We start from the raw sequence: 17639 nt of genomic DNA, 5'->3' as shown, positions 1-17639 counted from the left end.
CTCGTGCATCGGATGCTATCGGATCCTATGAAATGGATGAAACATTGTGACTGGGTTCCAGCGCTACACAAGGGACCTGCTTCAAACATACCACCATGCCAATCAGATTACTTCTTCTATGTGAGGGTAGGGATGGGTATCGAAAACCGGTTCTTGTTGAGAACCGGTGCCCACTGTTTCAATTCCTTGGAATTGTTTGCCATTTTTGCAAACGATTCCCTTATCGATTCCAGTCGCCCCGAATGACATCACCACGTTGCGGTTCGTCATTTACCTGACAGGAAACACGGCGCGTAAGCGGCTCAAATGCTCAAAAGTTTGGTTATACTTTACGAGAACGGATGACAACAGGGCAACTTGCAATACCTGCAAAGTAGATATTTCATTTAAGGGAGGAAACACTGCAAATCTGCAAAAGCATTTGCTCACAAAACACGCGATGACCTTAAATGAATGTTGTGTTTTTAATTCCGCTCCGGACTCGTGAATCTGAACTCAGCAGCAGCGGTAATGTTTGTACATCTTCTCCCGTTAATGCGGCAGGTAAATAATCAACTAACAGTGCATATTATGTTAGAGCAAACTGCCTTATTACAAAACCTGCCATTACTGTGCATTTAGGTGACCATGATGAGAGAGACAGAGTCGGGCTGGCTCAGATGCTGGCAGTTCTCTCTGCAGTCTACTGGTAGTGTCTCCTTTCAGGCCAGGATGAATGTCACCGAGCAGTGACTAAGTTTGTGGTCAAAGGCTTGCACCCATTGTTTCTGGACCTTGCACATAACAAGGTCCAGAAACTTACCTTGGATCCAGATGAAACCATGGTGTCCTTTGATGTAGTCTCTCTCTTCACTTGCATACCCACTACAGAGGCAGTGGAGACTGTCAGAAAATGATTACAAGAAGACAGCTCTTTGGAAGATAGGACCAACTTCACACCCTATCCGATTTGCACATTGTTAGACCTCTGCCTCACCATTACATATTTCAAATACCACGAGGGTTTCTACAGACAAAACATGGCTGTTACATGGGCTCCCCTGTGTCCCCTTGTTAAAGAAAACTCAGGAGGCAAGAAAGACAGACTCAGCGATATGACATGTAAATGGGCGGTACCCTGGCATGCCTCTGCACGTCGCTGTGCAGAGGCATGTCTCGGAGGATTCGCAACTAGGGGTCCGCTTGTTCTTTATTTATATTGTGAAACAGCTTACACAGCATTTTTAGGTGGAGCATACAGAGTGAGAAAGTAAGAAAACATCTCCTGATTTGGGAACAGGATGTGTGAGTTCTTTGACCTTAACATGATATGCTCTATCTTTCCTTTTAAGCTAACATTCCTAGTTTCAGTTAAGCAACTTCCTTCATATGGTTTCAATCATACTAGTCTACAAATGTCAGACACACACACACTCTAAGTTTAAATGAAGCTAAACACTATAAGAGTACAAACACTTTATAAAACAGAGGTAGAGTAATATAAATGGATACAAATTTCCTTTAACACCCCTATTGTAGAAAACCTTTACATGGAGGAAGTGGAAAGGAAGGCTCTTGGCTCTTTTAAAGGGAGAGTACCCAGCCACTGGTACAGATATGTAGACGACACCTGGGTCAAAATCAAAACACAAGAAGTGGAATCCTTCACTGCGCACATTAACGCCGTGGATAAAAACATCAAGTTCACCAGGGAAGACACAAAGGACAACTGCTTGCCTTTCCTGGACTGCGCTGTGCACATTAAAGAGAATGGCAACCTCAACATTGAAGTTTACCTGAAGACCACACATACGGACCAGTACCTCCTCTTTGACTCCCATCACCCTCTGGAACACAAACTTGGAGTAATTAGGACCCTACACCACCGGGCAGAACATGTTCCCTCTAAGCCTGAGGGAAAAAAGAAGGAACACACACATGTAAAGGAAGCACTTAAAACATGTGTCTATCCTAACTGGGCGTTCATAAAGTCAGCAAAGATGCACAGAAAAGAAGATCAGACACCAGCAAGGGAGGATAAGAAAGACAAACGCAACAACATTGTCATCCCCTATGTAGCCGGTGTATCAGAGAAACTCAGGAGAGTTTTCTCCAAGCACGACATCCCAGTGTACTTCAGACCCAGCAACACACTCAGACAGAAACTGGTTCACCCAAAAGACAAAACTCCTAAACACAGACTGAACAATGTGGTGTATGCTGTACAGTGCAGCGAGGAATGCCCAGACCTCTACATTGGAGAGACCAAACAGCCACTTCACAAGCGCATGGCACAACATAGAAGAGCTACCTCCACAGGACAAGACTCAGCAGTTCATCTGCATCTAAAGGACAAAGGTCACTCATTCGAGGATGCCAACGTTCACGTTTTGGACAGAGAGGATGGTTTGAAAAGAGGAGTGAAAGAAGCCATCTATGCCCTACATACACACACAGGTGCTCGCACACGCATACACTGTTTTTTAACTTTTATGACACCATAGGTGTTTTACAATGGGAGGTTGTGTCATTTCAATTAAAGGACTGCAAGCAGGGGATGAAGTTTGAGTTTGCAATGGGTGATCGTGGCTCAAGAGTTGGCAGTTCGTCTTGTAATCGGAAGGTTGCCGGTTTGAGCCCCGGCTTGGACAGTCTCGGTCATTGTGTCCTTGGGCAAGACACTTCACCCGTTGCTTACGCTGGTGGTCAGAGGGCCCGGGGGCGCCAGTGTCCGGCAGCCTCACCTCTGTCAGTGCGCCCCAGGGCAGCTGTGGCTCAACATCTTTAGAAACAAATATCAACAACCAGGAAGCAGCTTCCCCTCTGATCACACACACACTCAAATCGACTCACCCACCTTGACAAACAACAACACTCAGGGCGGTGTTGCTGATGATCTCCCATGAGTTTCTTTCTGTCACGTAAACATGACACTCGTATGTTCCAATATCAGCAATCGACACATTTCTTAGAATCAAAGACACGTCTCCATCCTTCATCTGTCTGTCCTGCAGATCCACCCGGTTCTTAAAAGATGGATGCTGGTGATCTGGAACAAACTGTCCACCCCGATACAAAAGCACATATTTATCACCCAGGTCATCTCTGCTCCAGTGTACAGATCTGATGTTGTTGTTTGGAGCTCGACATGTCAGAGTGACGTCCTGTCCAGACTCAGCTGTGATGCTTTTCTGACCTGAAAGAAGAAACAACACAGAGCAGAGAGGTTAAAGCTCAAAGTACAATTATGATCAGAATGATTGACATTAAATATTTTGTTTATTTCCTTTGACATTTGAGTTTTTAGTCATGTTGGATTTAATGAACCTCTGAACATCCAGCAGGTCACCAGTGACCCACTGAGGGGGAATTTTAGCCTCATGCTAAACATGCAAAATGTATTAACATGTAAACAGGCTGATACTCTTCAGTTATTTACCTCAGAGATAAACAATTTCTAACAGTTAATCTCACCTGCAGAGACGAAAATGAGGATGCTGAAAAACAAAGTGGAGCAGAGTGATGCAGTTCCAGCAGACATTTCTGTGTTTCTGTATTAACATTCGAATCTGAGCTTCAGATTAGACTATATGACATTTTGAGGTTCAGATGAAGCTGAAAGTCCCTGAGTGAGAGAACAGCTTTGTAACTCCACACTTAAGAGTCAGAGAGAGAGACCCAGTTGGTGGGCTGGACCAGTGTCCTCCAATGCAAACGCAGAAATGAAGAAAACTGGAGAGCAGCCAGTCTTTAAATAATGATGCCAAAATATTTGTACCTAAGAGGTCAAAATCAGGACTCTTATTTTCTTAAATTAATGAGGAATAATCTGGTTTTGTGACTGAACCATATATAATAACAGTCATTTGGTTTTGGACATGACTGATTATAACAAATATACACTGGTTAAAAGCTTTAGTGTCATTCAAGGTTGTTCAGCACTTTGGATTCAGAAATTATTTTATATTATTTTAAGAATTTTAAGAATCATCAGCTCTTTATAGAAAGCTGAGATGATAACTTAAGTTGGTGCAAGTAGACAAAGCGTTTTAGACAAAACACTTTGAGTGCTCAGAGCAGAAAAGGGCTGTTTAAGAACCAGACTTCAAGAAGTTTTTGTTTTACTTTGTGTCACAAACGATAGTAGAGAATATAAAAAAAAGCATAATTTCATGACATCCCTGCATTAGGTAAATCCAATGATCATACCTGATATGTGCCTTTGTATCATCATGTTAGATGATTGTAATGGCTTTTAAAAAATTCTAGTTTAGATACAATTTCTGTTTCTCACCCCTTCTTACCAGGAAAATGCGATCAGACTGTGAACCTGGTTGATTGAGTGAGCCCTGAGGGATCAGTGATGTCCTGCTGTATGACAGACATTTTGAGCTGCATCTTGAATTTCCTGTTCCTATAAAATCTAAGGAAGGCAACCAGCCTCCCCCCCTCACATCGGACCAGCAACCCTGTCACTGTACCACGTTGTCTACCCAGCAGCCCTAATCTGGAATGACCTTGGATCTTGGTGGTGAAACTGAGGCTCCTCTGCTGCCACCTGTTGGATTTTTACATAGCTTACATCTAGTACCTCTCACACAGGAAACCTTTCTTACACACACTTTTTAAGAGAGAAGAAGAAAATAAAATAAAACCCATTCTTCTAGGAGGAGAAATGGCTGAGCAGCTGCATTAAAAGCCTTAGATCACCATGTGAGATAGAAAGCATTGGATGCAGTGACGTTAAGCACTTCGCCAGTAAACAGCAAAGATGTGCTCTCTGAAGTAACGGGCCGTGCTTCTAAGTTTGGTAACCTGATGGAAAAGTCTGGGTTTTGTAGTTTCCAGGAGAATGGTACTTGACTTACTGCATTGTGCCAAGTCTAAAATTTGGTGGTGGGGGGGGGGTTATGGTGTGGGGTTGTTTTTCATGAGCTGGGCACAACTCTTAACCCTAGAACACTATCGCCGGGTGATTTATACCCGAGAAAATACATTTACATGATTTCTCCCTCCTCCAGCTGTTTGTGTGTCGAGGAGCCTGTGCCTTCACCACGGAAGTCTCAAATGTCCCAGGAATGGGTGGACCAAAGACCAGCTTTCCAGAGTCATTATTTTGTTTTAGGAGGTTTATTTTTCATTTTGTTAGACATGGCACAGTTGAAAGTAAAAGACGACCACTCTAATTTGTCATGTGTTGTCATATTTTGATATATTTGATTACTTTTTATTGGTTATATTATATCGGGTAAAAATCACCCGGCACTAGTGATCGTGTTACTATTTATAGCGATAGTGTTCTAGGGTTAATGCTTTACCAAGACATTTTGGCTTGGTATGCTTGGGCTGGTGCTGTCACTTGGTGATTGCTCTCTCTGTCATAGAGTATCACTTTCTGTACCTCTTACAACACACAGTGGTGTTTTTGTGTAGGTTATATGCTTTGCTACTTTAGTTAAATCTTTTAGATAATGTCTTATTTCCTAGTCTAATCTTCACATGCTCTATGCCACCTACATCCTCTTTTGATTCACTCACTGTGTCTTCAGAGATCTGCTAGCTTAGTTTAGCTCGTAGCCGATTGATTAGAAACATGGCCTCTATACCTGTCCCTGCTGCACTTTCCTTCTCAGTGTTTGAGATGTTTATTTAGTCCTCCAAGAAAAGATGTGGGCTTTATAGAAAATTGGGAAACTTTCTGGGATAAATCTGGTCTTGTAAGAAGAGATGGTACCCATCCGATTTTGAATGGAGCAGCAGAGATGCAGTCTTCCATGTCTCTTTGCAGCTTCCCCTTCGTTATCTTGTCATCCCTTCAAATACCCATCCCCTGAAAGACTGTGCCTGCTCCCATTTTGCCTGGAAAAATAGTTTTCCTGCTTTATATAAAAGCTCTTCATGAAGCTAGATCGTCATTGATTAAAGAAATGTTAAAGTCATTGCGCTCAAATGGCACCTCCATTAATGGTAGCAGAGACAAAGTGATTGGGAACATTAATGACCGGACATTAAATCAGGGCATTCTGAGAAAGAATAAAATTACACAGAATAATTTTTCCCCAAAATGACATTTATTTTGTCTTCAAAACATTGTGAATGAAGGAACAATGTAAAATGTCTCATCTGAAACGTATGATCTTTGAATATTAAAAGGTTTATAAAACGTTAGAGCTGACATCTTCACTATACATCTGTCCTTGGTGTGTACACTTAATGCAGATGGTTATCAAAACACTTCGTAAACAACATGTTTACCATTAAAAAATGACAAAAAAAAGCTGCCTGTTGAGAATTATTCTGAGAGTCTACATTATGGGTTTTCTATCTCCACTCCACACAGTACATAATGTTAATATATGAATTATGTACCTTCTTATATACCTTATGAACCTTGTGGGGCACTGTGGTTCAAACTTGTAACCGGAAGGTTACCGGTTCGATCTCCAGCTCTATCTGTCGTGGCTGTTGCGTCCTTGGGCAAGAGACTTCACCTACTGCCTACTGGTGATGGCCAGAGGGGCTGATGGCGCGATATGCCAGCCTCACTTCTGTCAGTCTGCCCCAGGGCAGCTGTGGCTACAACTGCAGCTTGCATCCACCAGTGTGTGAATGTGAGAGTGAATGAATAGTGGAATTGTAAAGCGCTTTGAGTGTCTACAAAAGCGCTATATAAATGCAATCCATTATTCTGTAAATACACACACAGATATATATGTACAGAAGGAAACATGACAGCGGCAGGTTTGTTATTTCAGGCTGTTTTTATCAACACTGATCATGTACAAATCTGAAAAAATAAAATGATTATCTGAAAAAGTATCTACATTTAGAGTATTTTGAAGTAAAGACTGTTTACAGCAGAAGAGCAACTTTCTTCCTTTGTCTCTTTGACAAAGTGAAACATCTTCAGGACTGAAAAGTTACTTGGAGTTAAAATATCTGCAGATCTGCTTTTGCATCATTACTACTGGCGACACACAAGGTGGTAAAATCAGCCCAGATGAGCAAACAGTCAGTGCTCAGTGTGACCAGGATCGTCTGAGCTCCGTCCTAAACCTGAACAGCTGTTCACCAGAATCCTGCTGATTGCTGCTCAAAGCTGCTTTCAGAGAAAGTGAAGCTGTGATCAGTGTCAGTGTGTTACTTTATTACAAAACACTAAAATGTTACTTTGTGTCTCTGAGGGTTTCTGTCACATGTGAGTGTGTTCTCACAGCAGATCATTGAGTCGGCCTCAGATCTTCTTGGATCTGTAAAAACTGGAATCACAGGCTGTAGAATCACAGAGCAGCTGACTGGTGTCCTCTAAAAGTTTCACCTACAACATTCAGTTAAAGAGGAAAAACTCTGTTCTGTGCTGACATCACTTCCTGGTTCAGACTGAAGGAGAGGATGAGGAGTTCACTCTAACACTTCAGGATTCATCCAAGATTGTTTGGTAGGTAGGAGATGCAGCCTAAATGCAAGATTCAGGAGAAAAAAAATAACTCAAGGGGAGGTTTAAAGCTGACCTCTCAAAGTACAAAACCACTGCAGGTCAGGAACAAAGAATCTTAATCAACAGGAAACTCTTCCAGGAAAAGATAAGCAGAACTCAATTCAGCGCTAACAGAAAATCAAACAACCCAAAATTAAATTAAGTCACAAACCCAAAATACACACAACATCCTAAAGAACTGTTGAATGGGAGCACAGAACTAAAGACATAAAGTACCATGACAGGAACTCACATCAGGAACAAGAAAATAAAGACCCATAAACACTAAACAAAAAAACAAAAATGATCTAAGCTATAAAAACACGAGTTTCCTGGACAATTAATGTATCAGATCTGAGGACGTTGAATATAGCTGCTGGAATTTTTTGTTTATATGATGTTTATCTTTGCGGATGCTTGGAACCTTAATTAAGGTCTCTGGGCAAATTTAGGTGCTTTTCTTTTTTCTGTTGTTATGGTAACTGACAAACTGCTGGGATGGTTTGGAAGAGTTGAGGCAAGTTTGTGATTTGCAGACACTTTGACCACATGTGATGTTTGTTGTTATATTATGAAAAATCACACAGTACTGTGCAAAAGACTTGAACCACCCAAACTTCTTTGTCTCCTTGGAATCAAATTTTAATTTCACAAAAAAAGATTAAATTCTCAATAAAAACCTCAATGTCAACCTTGCAGATCGTCATTCGGTTGTAGCTGAACCATGAGCCATGAGGCAAATCTCCATTAGCAAGTTACCATGGATCACCTCGTGTGTGAAGTTGCACAGCATCAACGAGTTAGGGCAGTTAGCTCGTTAACGCAGTTAGCTACATAAAGCGTTGACACTGTGCAGGTGATACGTGGTAACTCACTAACAGAGATTTGCTGCGTCAATGCTGTTATGGTGTTAACGTCATTTTAAAGAGATTAATGCTGAAAGCACTAATTCATACATCTTTGTAAAACTTTATGTTAATCGACATCCTGAAGATGAATAAACTGTAGTTCAGAGTCACTGACAGGCAGCACAGGAAAGTTCATTTCTGTGTGTCTTCAGATCATTTGACCCACAGTTCTGCTGGGAGGTCTGAAGATGATGACCAGCATGTTCGTCACTTTTAGTGTCAACACAGAGTTTGGATCAGCAGCAGGAGACTCAGAGTTCAGCTCTTGACCCCTCTGAGATATTTCATATCCTCCCTGGTGAATTTGATGTGGTACATCCTGAGATTTGACTTTCACCCAGGTGTCATCCACATAAATGAACTAATAACTTGGTGGTGTTTCAGGGTTGGATAACAAAGCTCTTTTTTCCATGTTGGGGAAACCTGCAGTAAGCTGAGACTGAAGTAGTAATGAGATCAGATGTCTCTGCTTCTGTTGTTTTTTTTTTGTTTGTTTGTTTTTTAGATGAGGAAAAAAACACTAACAGCAGCAACAAGAAGCAGAGGTAAAACTTGCAGTGCAATAGATTCATCCTTCTCCCCTTCACCCTTTCTGCCATTTTCTGTTTTAAGTTCATGTTTCTTCCTTTCATCCTTCTTTCCTTCTTCCTTCTTCCCTTCTTCCTTCTTCACATCATCCTTCTTTCCTTGTTCCTTCTTTCCTTCTTCCTTCTTCACATCATCCTTCTTTCCTTGTTCCTTCTTTCCTTCTTCCTTCTTCCCTTCATCTTTCTTCCCTTGTTCCTTCTTTCCTTCCTCCTTCTTTCCTTCTTCCTTCTTCCCTTCTTCCTTCTTCACATCATCCTTCTTTCCTTGTTCCTTCTTTCCTTCTTCCTTCTTCCCTTCATCTTTCTTCCCTTCTTCCTTCTTCCCCTCATCCTTCTTTCCTTCTTCCTTCTTCCCTTCATCTTTCTTCCCTTCTTCCTTCTTCCCCTCATCCTTCTTTCCTTCTTCCTTCTTTCCTTCTTCCTTCTTCCCTTCATTTTTCTTCCCTTCTTCCTTCTTTCCTTCCTCCTTCTTTCCCTCTTCCTTCTTCCCTTCTTCCTTTTTCACTTCTTCCTCCTTCCCTCCATCCTCTGTGTGTCCTCCTGTGTGACCTGCAGGTGAGAAACAGGTGTGAGGTGTCAGCTGTCAGGTAGGTGATGAGTGAAGAACAGAACAGAATCCATTTCCTCTTCAAACTGCTGTCAGACATTATCTACTGCACTCTGATCACATCACTCAGACCAGCTGCTTTCTACAAAGTCTCATCAACAACATCTTTAGAAACAAACATCAACAAGCAGGAAGCAGCTTCACCTCTGATCACACACACTCAACTCTACTCACTCACCTGGAGGATCAACATGAAGGTGGATGATGCTGATTAGAGTCATAGGTCCTCTCACTCGCTGGACAACACGACACTTATATGTTCCAGCATCATTAATCGTCACATCCTTCAGAATCAAAGACACGTCTCCATCCTTCATCTGTCTGTCCTGCAGATCCACCCGGTTCATAAAAGATGGATGCTGGCTGTCTAGAAGAAAGTGACCATCCTGGTACAAGAATACATGGTCTGATGTCAAGTCATCTCTGCTCCACTCTACATCTCTGAAGTTGTTATTTGGAGCTCGACATGTCAGAGTGACGTCCTGTCCAGACTCAGCTGTGATATTTTTCTGGTCTGAAAGAGGAAACAACACAGAGCAGAGAGGTTAAAGGTCAAAGTACAATTATAATCAGAATGATTGACTTTAAATATTTTGTTTATTTCCTTTGACATTTGAGTTTTTAGTCATGTTGGATTTAATGATCTGGAAATTTAAACATTACATCTAATCTCATTTCAATCACATATTGGATTTTCATCAACCTAAGCTATACTAACTTTGTGTTATTCAAGTGTCATGTGAAAATACAGTTTATCTGTTTTGTGCAGAACACATCTGGTTGAGTTCAGTTGTGCATAGTGTTAGGACTAAAATAATAAAAAATAATTAGTTTTTTATGGTTTGTATATACACATTGTGATGTGCTCATTAAAGACTTGGCACTACGTGTTTTTAAGAGTCAGATCCATTCAGCGCTATGAAAGTGAAATATTGTGATAATGGTTTTTACAACATGCTTACACATCACACTGGTTAACAGTCAGGATGATATTTTCTGGGCAAAGGGAGTCTGAACAGAATGTCACGAACTTTGATAATAAATATAATCAGTAGGATAATATTATTAATCAAAGCTAGGCAGGAATTTTCTCCTTGTTTTCTCTTTTCTGTTCTCTTCCAGGGAAAGGAGCAGATACGAGGTGAAGTTGGACGTGAAGGGAGAAGAAGACTCGTCGGGAGTCAGCAGGACTGACATGTTGCTTCCAGAAGAAGACAGTCATAATAATACTTGTTAATGTTGGGGTATAAAATGGCCCAATCCAGGGTGTAACTGTCCCTGAGACAGTTGTTTGTTTCATATGTTTCTGTGATAGATTTATTTTTAATTTAGTCAATTTGTTTATTGGATAAATAATAAAAAAGTGTAGCATTGATTTGTTAACCATTCCTCGCCGTCGCTCCCCTGACCGTGGTCGGGAGAGGCAAGTGGAGATGCTTCCTCCAGGGCCAAAGTTTTGTCCTCCTTCGGGGTTAACTCCTTTTACTTTTGTGGAGTAGTGAGGCTGACAGAAATCCGCTGAGACACTCAGGAGTACTGAAGACATGAGGCTTTAATAACAGTACTGCACATTTCAAAACACACTGCATAGGCTGTAGGCCACTGGAACACTGCTACCCGTGACATTCTTCTTCGCTCACCGCGTTTTTCACGCACATGCTCACACACACATCACTCCTCACACAGCACCCAGCCACACTCAAGCCGGCAGTTCCCACAACAGATTGAAAACATGTCTAATAAATGTTATTACAAAATAAGGGTTTGTTAAAGTTTTAAAGTAAAGTTTATTTGAGGTAGAGTTTGTAATGCTCACATGACCAGAGTTTAGTTGAGAGCACAACTATGGCATTGTGGGTCAGAACTATGAATACGGAGCTACAGATGCAGCTACAGCCACAATAGTAATGTTATTCTGCATGTGGTCCAAGAGGTGCACACAGCAATGGTTTTCATTTATATTGTTCATATAATGTTGTGTACATGTTCTTCATTGGTAATAAGAGGACATTTTCAGTAATATCAATAACATTGCATTTTTCCTGTTCTGCTCATGACTGTTTATGGACAATAACATGTGAGACTTTGATGAGATCAAAGACATTTACTTTGTAAACTTTGTGTTTTCTTCAGTGTTCGTGGTTTCTGAAGAGAACGAGAGAGAAACAAACTTGAAAACACGAATATAATATTTCTCTATTGTTTGTTGGAGCCCTGGAGTTACACAGGGTCATCTTTTGTGTGTGGGCTGTGATTTCACAGAGAGGTCCAGTGCTCAAACTTGTAATTTGCTGATGCAAATCAAATCATTTAAGCGTCAGAAATTTCTCCTATACTGCAGGTGTGCTACATAACAAAGTCATGATAAGTAGGTTCATTGTTATTAGAATTCATATTAAAATATTTGCATCCTCATGTACTAAAGTGATTTTATTATTATATTAATATTGTATAAATGTGGTTAATATAATTCTTCAAAGAGTTAAATATGCTCGTTGGACTGTAGGACCATCACTCACTCACCTGGGGAAACCCTCAGGTGGATGATGCTGACGAGTTTCCATGAGTCTGTTTCATTCACAAGGACATGACACTTGTATCTTGCAGCATCATTAATCGTCACATCCTTCAGAATCAAAGACACGTCTCCATCCTTCATCTGTCTGTCCTGCAGATCCACCCGGTTATTAAAAGATGGATGCTGGCTATCTGGAACAAACTGCTTATCCTGGTACAAAAGCACATATTTGTCTCCCAGGTCAGCTCTGCCCCAAACTACAACTCTGATGTTGTTGTTTGGAGCTCGACATGTCAGAGTGACGTCCTGTCCAGACTCAGCTGTGATGATTTTCTGGTCTGAAAGAGGAAACAACACAGAGCAGAGAGGTTAAAGGTCAAAGTACAATTATGATCAGAATGATTGACTTTAAATATTTTGTTTATTTCCTTTGACATTTGAGTTTTTAGTCATGTTGGATTTAATGAACCTCTGAACATCCAGCAGGTCACCAGTGACCCAATGAGTCCAAAATATGACTGACCATTTTTGACTACTTTTTTTTACATTTACCTTCAGTTTGTTTTGTTTTCCTTATCTTGCATGTATCATTCTTTTCAGCTCAACCTCATTTGTCTGAATGCACAGTTTTTTTTTTCATTGACATACTGTAGTAACACTGACTAATCTGAAGTCACATAAGAACATGAAATCCTTGCAGTGCTTTCTTTTTTCTCCTTCATTTATGGTAAAATCCACAGACATGCAGATCTCCTCTGATTGGATTGTTACATTTGTGATTGACATGACATTGACCAATCAGCTGAAGGAAGACAAATCAGCTCAAAATTCATACTCGTAAGTTGAAACTGGCACACAAACAGGAAACTTGAGCGCAGAGTTTCACACATAGTTTTTTGCCTTGTATCTGTAAACAGACCTTAAAAAAACTTTGTAACTTCTTTTTTTTTTTTTTATTGCCACTCTGTACATTTCAGACATATCAGGCAGGGATTAACATTAAAGGCGTAGTTTCATCCAACAATATTAATTTTATGACAAAAATATGGAATGGAAATTACTGTTTGCATTTGTTTAACAAAGCTTCATATCCTAGAATTCCTAATTGTGTCTTCAATTTCGATTGAAGATTGTTTTATATTATTTTTAAGAGTCATCAGCGTCTTATATAAACATGGTATTTTAAGATAAGTTTGCACATAGCGATTAGACAAAGTTTTCCTTTAGGCCTGTTTTTGTTTTCCCTTTATGTCACAAATTATGGCAATGAAGCTTAAAAAACGAGTAATCAAATGGCATCACTGCATTGGTTAAATCATTTAAATGATCACAACTGAAACGTGTGTTTGTATCATCATGTTAGATGATTGTAATGGCTTTAATGTTTTCTTTTTTAAACAGGCTCAGATAAAAATCTCTGTTTCACACATTTGAGTGGAACAGAAAACTGTGATAAGACTGTGAACATGGTCCACTGAGTGAGGGATCAGTGCTGTCCTGCTGTCACATAGAAAGTAATGACAGATGTTTTGAGCCCTTTAAGGACACTTTCTGTAAGTCTGCATTTCAGGCCTGAAGCATAATGGAGGCAGCAGCATCTTCAATTCAGTTCAATTCAATTCAGTTCATTTCAATTCAATTCAATTCAATTCAATTCAATTCAAATTTATTTATACAGCACCAAATCACAACAACAGTTGTGTTATTCTAAAATAATAGATACAGAGAAAAACCCAACAGTCATATGACCCCCTATGAGCAAGCACTTTGGTGACAGTGGGAAGGAAAAACTTCCTTTTAATGGGAAGAAACCTCCGGCAGAGCCAGGCTCAGGGACGGCCATGTGCTGTGACCAGTTGGGGTGAAAGAAGGAAAACAGGATAAAGACATGCTGTGGAAGCAAGTACGATTCAATTCAGAGAGATGACTGAAAAGGAAAAACGCAATGGACTCATTCCCCAGCCGGAAGGCACAGGGACCAAATTATCTCATCCAGCGGTAGAAGCCTCAACGTATAGGAAGCATGCTGAGGGGATACTACGGTACGCACCCCAGCCCGCCGCCACTCACCAAGGGCAACTCCAGACTGAGACAGAGTCCAGCGCCTCTCCATTTGACTGGTTCTAGAGCCCAAGCCATACATTGAGGTGAGCCCGACTATGTCTAGCCAGGAAATCTCGACCTCATGCACTAATAAAGGCTCCTTCCCTAACAGAGAGGTGAGATTCCATGTCCCAATTGCTAGTCTAATTAGCCAGGGATTGGTCTGCAAGGGGCCTCCACTCATAGCTGCCACGTGGCACACATTGCACCCGACCCTAAAGGTGCCTCCTGCGGGTGCATTGAGTTTCCCCACACATGTTTATAGACGAGTTAGAGAGCAAGAGAAGAAGAGACTGATTCATAAATGTCTTTGTTTCTGCTCTAACCTTACCCAAACAATGCTGCTCTACAACTCTAGACTACCAGCCACAAAGACAACAGCTGGAGAAACATCTGTCTACCTCTGACATCCACCAGCTCATCCATACAACAAACACACATCAACAACCAGGAAGCAGCTTCACCTCTGATCACACACACACTCAACTCTACTCACTCACCTGGAGGATCAACAACAGTCAGGTGGATGATGATGCTGTTCTTCCATGAGCGTGTTTCTTCAATGAAAACACGACACCCGTATGTTCCAGCATCATTAATCTTCACATTGTTCAGAATCAAAGACACGTCTCCATCCTTCATCTGTCTGTCCTGGAGATCCACCCGGTTCTTAAAAGATGGATGCTGGTGATCTGGAACAAACTGACCATCCTGATACAAAAGAACATATCCATCTGTCAGGTCAGCTCTGCTCCAATGTACAGATTTGATCTTGTTGTTTGAAGCTCGACATGTCAGAGTGACGTCCTGTCCAGACTTAACTTTGATGGTTTTCTTCTCTGAAAGAAGAAACAACACAGAGCAGAGAGGTTAAACGTCAAAGTACAATGATTATCAGAATGATTGACTTTAAATATTTTGTTTATTTCTGTTGACATTTGAGTTTTCTGTCATGTTGGGTTTAATGAAGCTCTGAACATCGAGCAGCTATTTAAATGTTTTAAAGTCAAGTCTTCATAGCATGCTCTGTTGTCTCTTTCTCTTTAATCTCTCTCACACTCCTGTCACACTGGTGTGTGTGACTGCAGCAGCATCTGCACATGTGCAGCTGTCGCTGCTCCTCCTACACTCAGCTTCAGTCTAACCTGATGTGACTCGAACTCTGTTCCTGCCATGTGATTGGTTTAGAGTGATGCTATTTTCATTGTTACTGAACTCTAATGTTACCTGTCAAAACAAAGAGGGAATAAATTCTATTGACTTTCTATTGAGTATGTTTCTTGTTTCTACTGAGGAAAAGTTATTTCTCAATAATGAGCTTCATCATTTCATCGCCCAGCTCTAGATTACAGTGAGAGACATTGAGCTCACACAGACTCCATCTACCCTGATGATGCCTTCACACACACAGACAAACTGAATCAATATGAAAATAATTCTTCTGAACTTCTGGTTTCTAACAGCTTCATCTGACCTGGCGACACAAACAGCAAAGTGGAGCAGACTGACACAGTTACTGCAGACGTTTGTGTGTTATTGTCACTGCTGATCTACATTATTATACATGTGTGAATCTGTAATCTCAGTGACTAACAGAGAACCTGAGTCTAAACCTGATCAGATGAAGTGTGAGGTTGTGAGAAAGTCTCTGACTGCATTCATAGATGTGTCCTTTCAGCTGCTCTGATCCAACCTTTGGTCTCTAAGGCTACGTCCACACTTACACATTTTCGATTGAAAACGAAAACAATGATGAAAACAATTGAAAACAATGACACATTTAGGTCATTTGATGCAGTCATGTGACCACTTCAACCAGCTCATCCATACAATAAACAAACATCAACAACCAGGAAGCAGCTTCAGCTCTGATCACACACACACTCAACTCTACTCACTCACCTGGAGGAACAACATGAAGGTGGATGATGCTGATGGGTTCAGTACTGACGTCTCTCCTCCCGTGCTTTGTTCTGCTAACAACACGACACTCGTATGTTCCAGCATCATTATTCGTCACATCCTTCAGAATCAAAGACACGTCTCCATCCTTCATCTGTCTGTCCTGCAGATCCACCCGGTTCTTAAAAGATGGATGCTGGTACTCTGGAACAAACTGTCCTTTTTGGTAAAAAAGCACATATTCATCTGTCAGGTCAGCTCTGCTCCAATGTACAGATTTGATGTTGTTGTTTGGAGCTCGACATGTCAGAGTGACGTCCTGTCCAGACTCAGCTGTGATTTTTTTCTGACCTGAAAGAGGAAACAACACAGAGCAGAGAGGTTAAAGGTCAAAGTACAATTATGATCAGAATGATTGACATTAAATATTTTGTTTATTTCCTTTGACATTTGAGTTTTTAGTCATGTTGGATTTAATGAACCTCTGAACATCCAGCAGGTCACCAGTGAATTTTAGCCTCATGCTAAACATGCAAAGTTTCAGAAACTACAAGAAACTACAAGACTACCGACAAACCTTACTGGACATAAGAGATGGACTTTCTCATCACTTTCCGGAGTTCAAGTTTTGCAACACGGACCCTCTGTTTGCAGACCCCCCATTCATCTCACCTGAGACGCCTTTGTTCTCTGGCCCTGGAGGCCGCAAACGCTGACGCAGAGGGAGAAGATCTGGCGTTCTGATTCGACTGAGAAGGCTTACCAACAGACCACCGTTACCCAGTTTATTACTGGCTAATGTGCAGTCTCTGGAGAACAAGCTGTGCGAGCTTCGGGCACGGATCTCATTCCAGCGAGAGATGCGTGACTGCTCCGTGATCTGCCTCACAGAAACCTGGCTATCGGACAAGGTACCGGACTCCGCAATACAACTACTGGGGTTCTCCGTGCACCGCGCGGACAGGTCACAGGAGCTTACTGGGAAAAGCAGAGGTGGTGGTGTGTGTTTCATGATCAACAACAGCTGGTTTGATTATGCGAACGTGCACCCGGTCAAATCCTTCTGCTCACCGGACCTGGAGTACCTGATGGTTAAGTGCCGGCCATTCTGGCTACCGAGGGAATTTACAGCAGTGATTATTACGGCTGTTTACATTCCCCACAAGCCGACACTGACCGAGCACTCAGGGAACTGTACAGCGCGATCAGCAGTGAGGAAACCGCACACCCAGAGGCGGCATTTATCATGACCGGGGACTTTAACAAAGGAAACCTGAAGAAAGTTTCACCAAAACTCCACCAACACATCCATTTCAACACTCGTGGAGACCGGCTACTTGACCACTGCTACACCTCTTTCCGGGCTGCGTACAAAGCCCTCCCTCGCGCCCCATTCGGCCAATCAGATCACCGCTCCATCCTGCTCCTGCCCACCTACAGGCAGAAGCTGAAACAGGAAGCGCCAACCCTGAGGGCGGTGCATCGTTGGTCGGACCAATCGGAGTCTACGCTGCGGGACTGTTTTGATCACGCGGATGTTTCACGTGGCTGCTAAAGA

The 17639-nt window shown here is 41.6% G+C and overlaps 1 protein-coding gene across 1 annotated transcript; it reads right to left on the bottom strand.

The window, feature by feature from the left end:
- Positions 1–266: 266 nt before the first annotated feature.
- LOC109196632 (papilin-like) lies at positions 267–17093 on the bottom strand. The gene is made up of 6 exons (XM_025905193.1): positions 16754–17093; positions 16659–16662; positions 16082–16152; positions 14680–15018; positions 3074–3175; positions 267–274 (listed from the first exon to the last, which is right to left on the bottom strand). The coding sequence occupies exons 1-6, from the start codon at positions 17091–17093 to the stop codon at positions 267–269; spliced, it is 864 nt and encodes a 287-aa protein (XP_025760978.1).
- Positions 17094–17639: the final 546 nt, after the last annotated feature.

Source organism: Oreochromis niloticus, linkage group LG3 (assembly GCF_001858045.2).
Source record: "Oreochromis niloticus isolate F11D_XX linkage group LG3, O_niloticus_UMD_NMBU, whole genome shotgun sequence".
Lineage (NCBI taxonomy): Eukaryota > Metazoa > Chordata > Actinopteri > Cichliformes > Cichlidae > Oreochromis > Oreochromis niloticus.
Note: the sequence above shows the minus strand (reverse complement) of the source record. Positions and strands in the feature narration are given on the sequence as shown.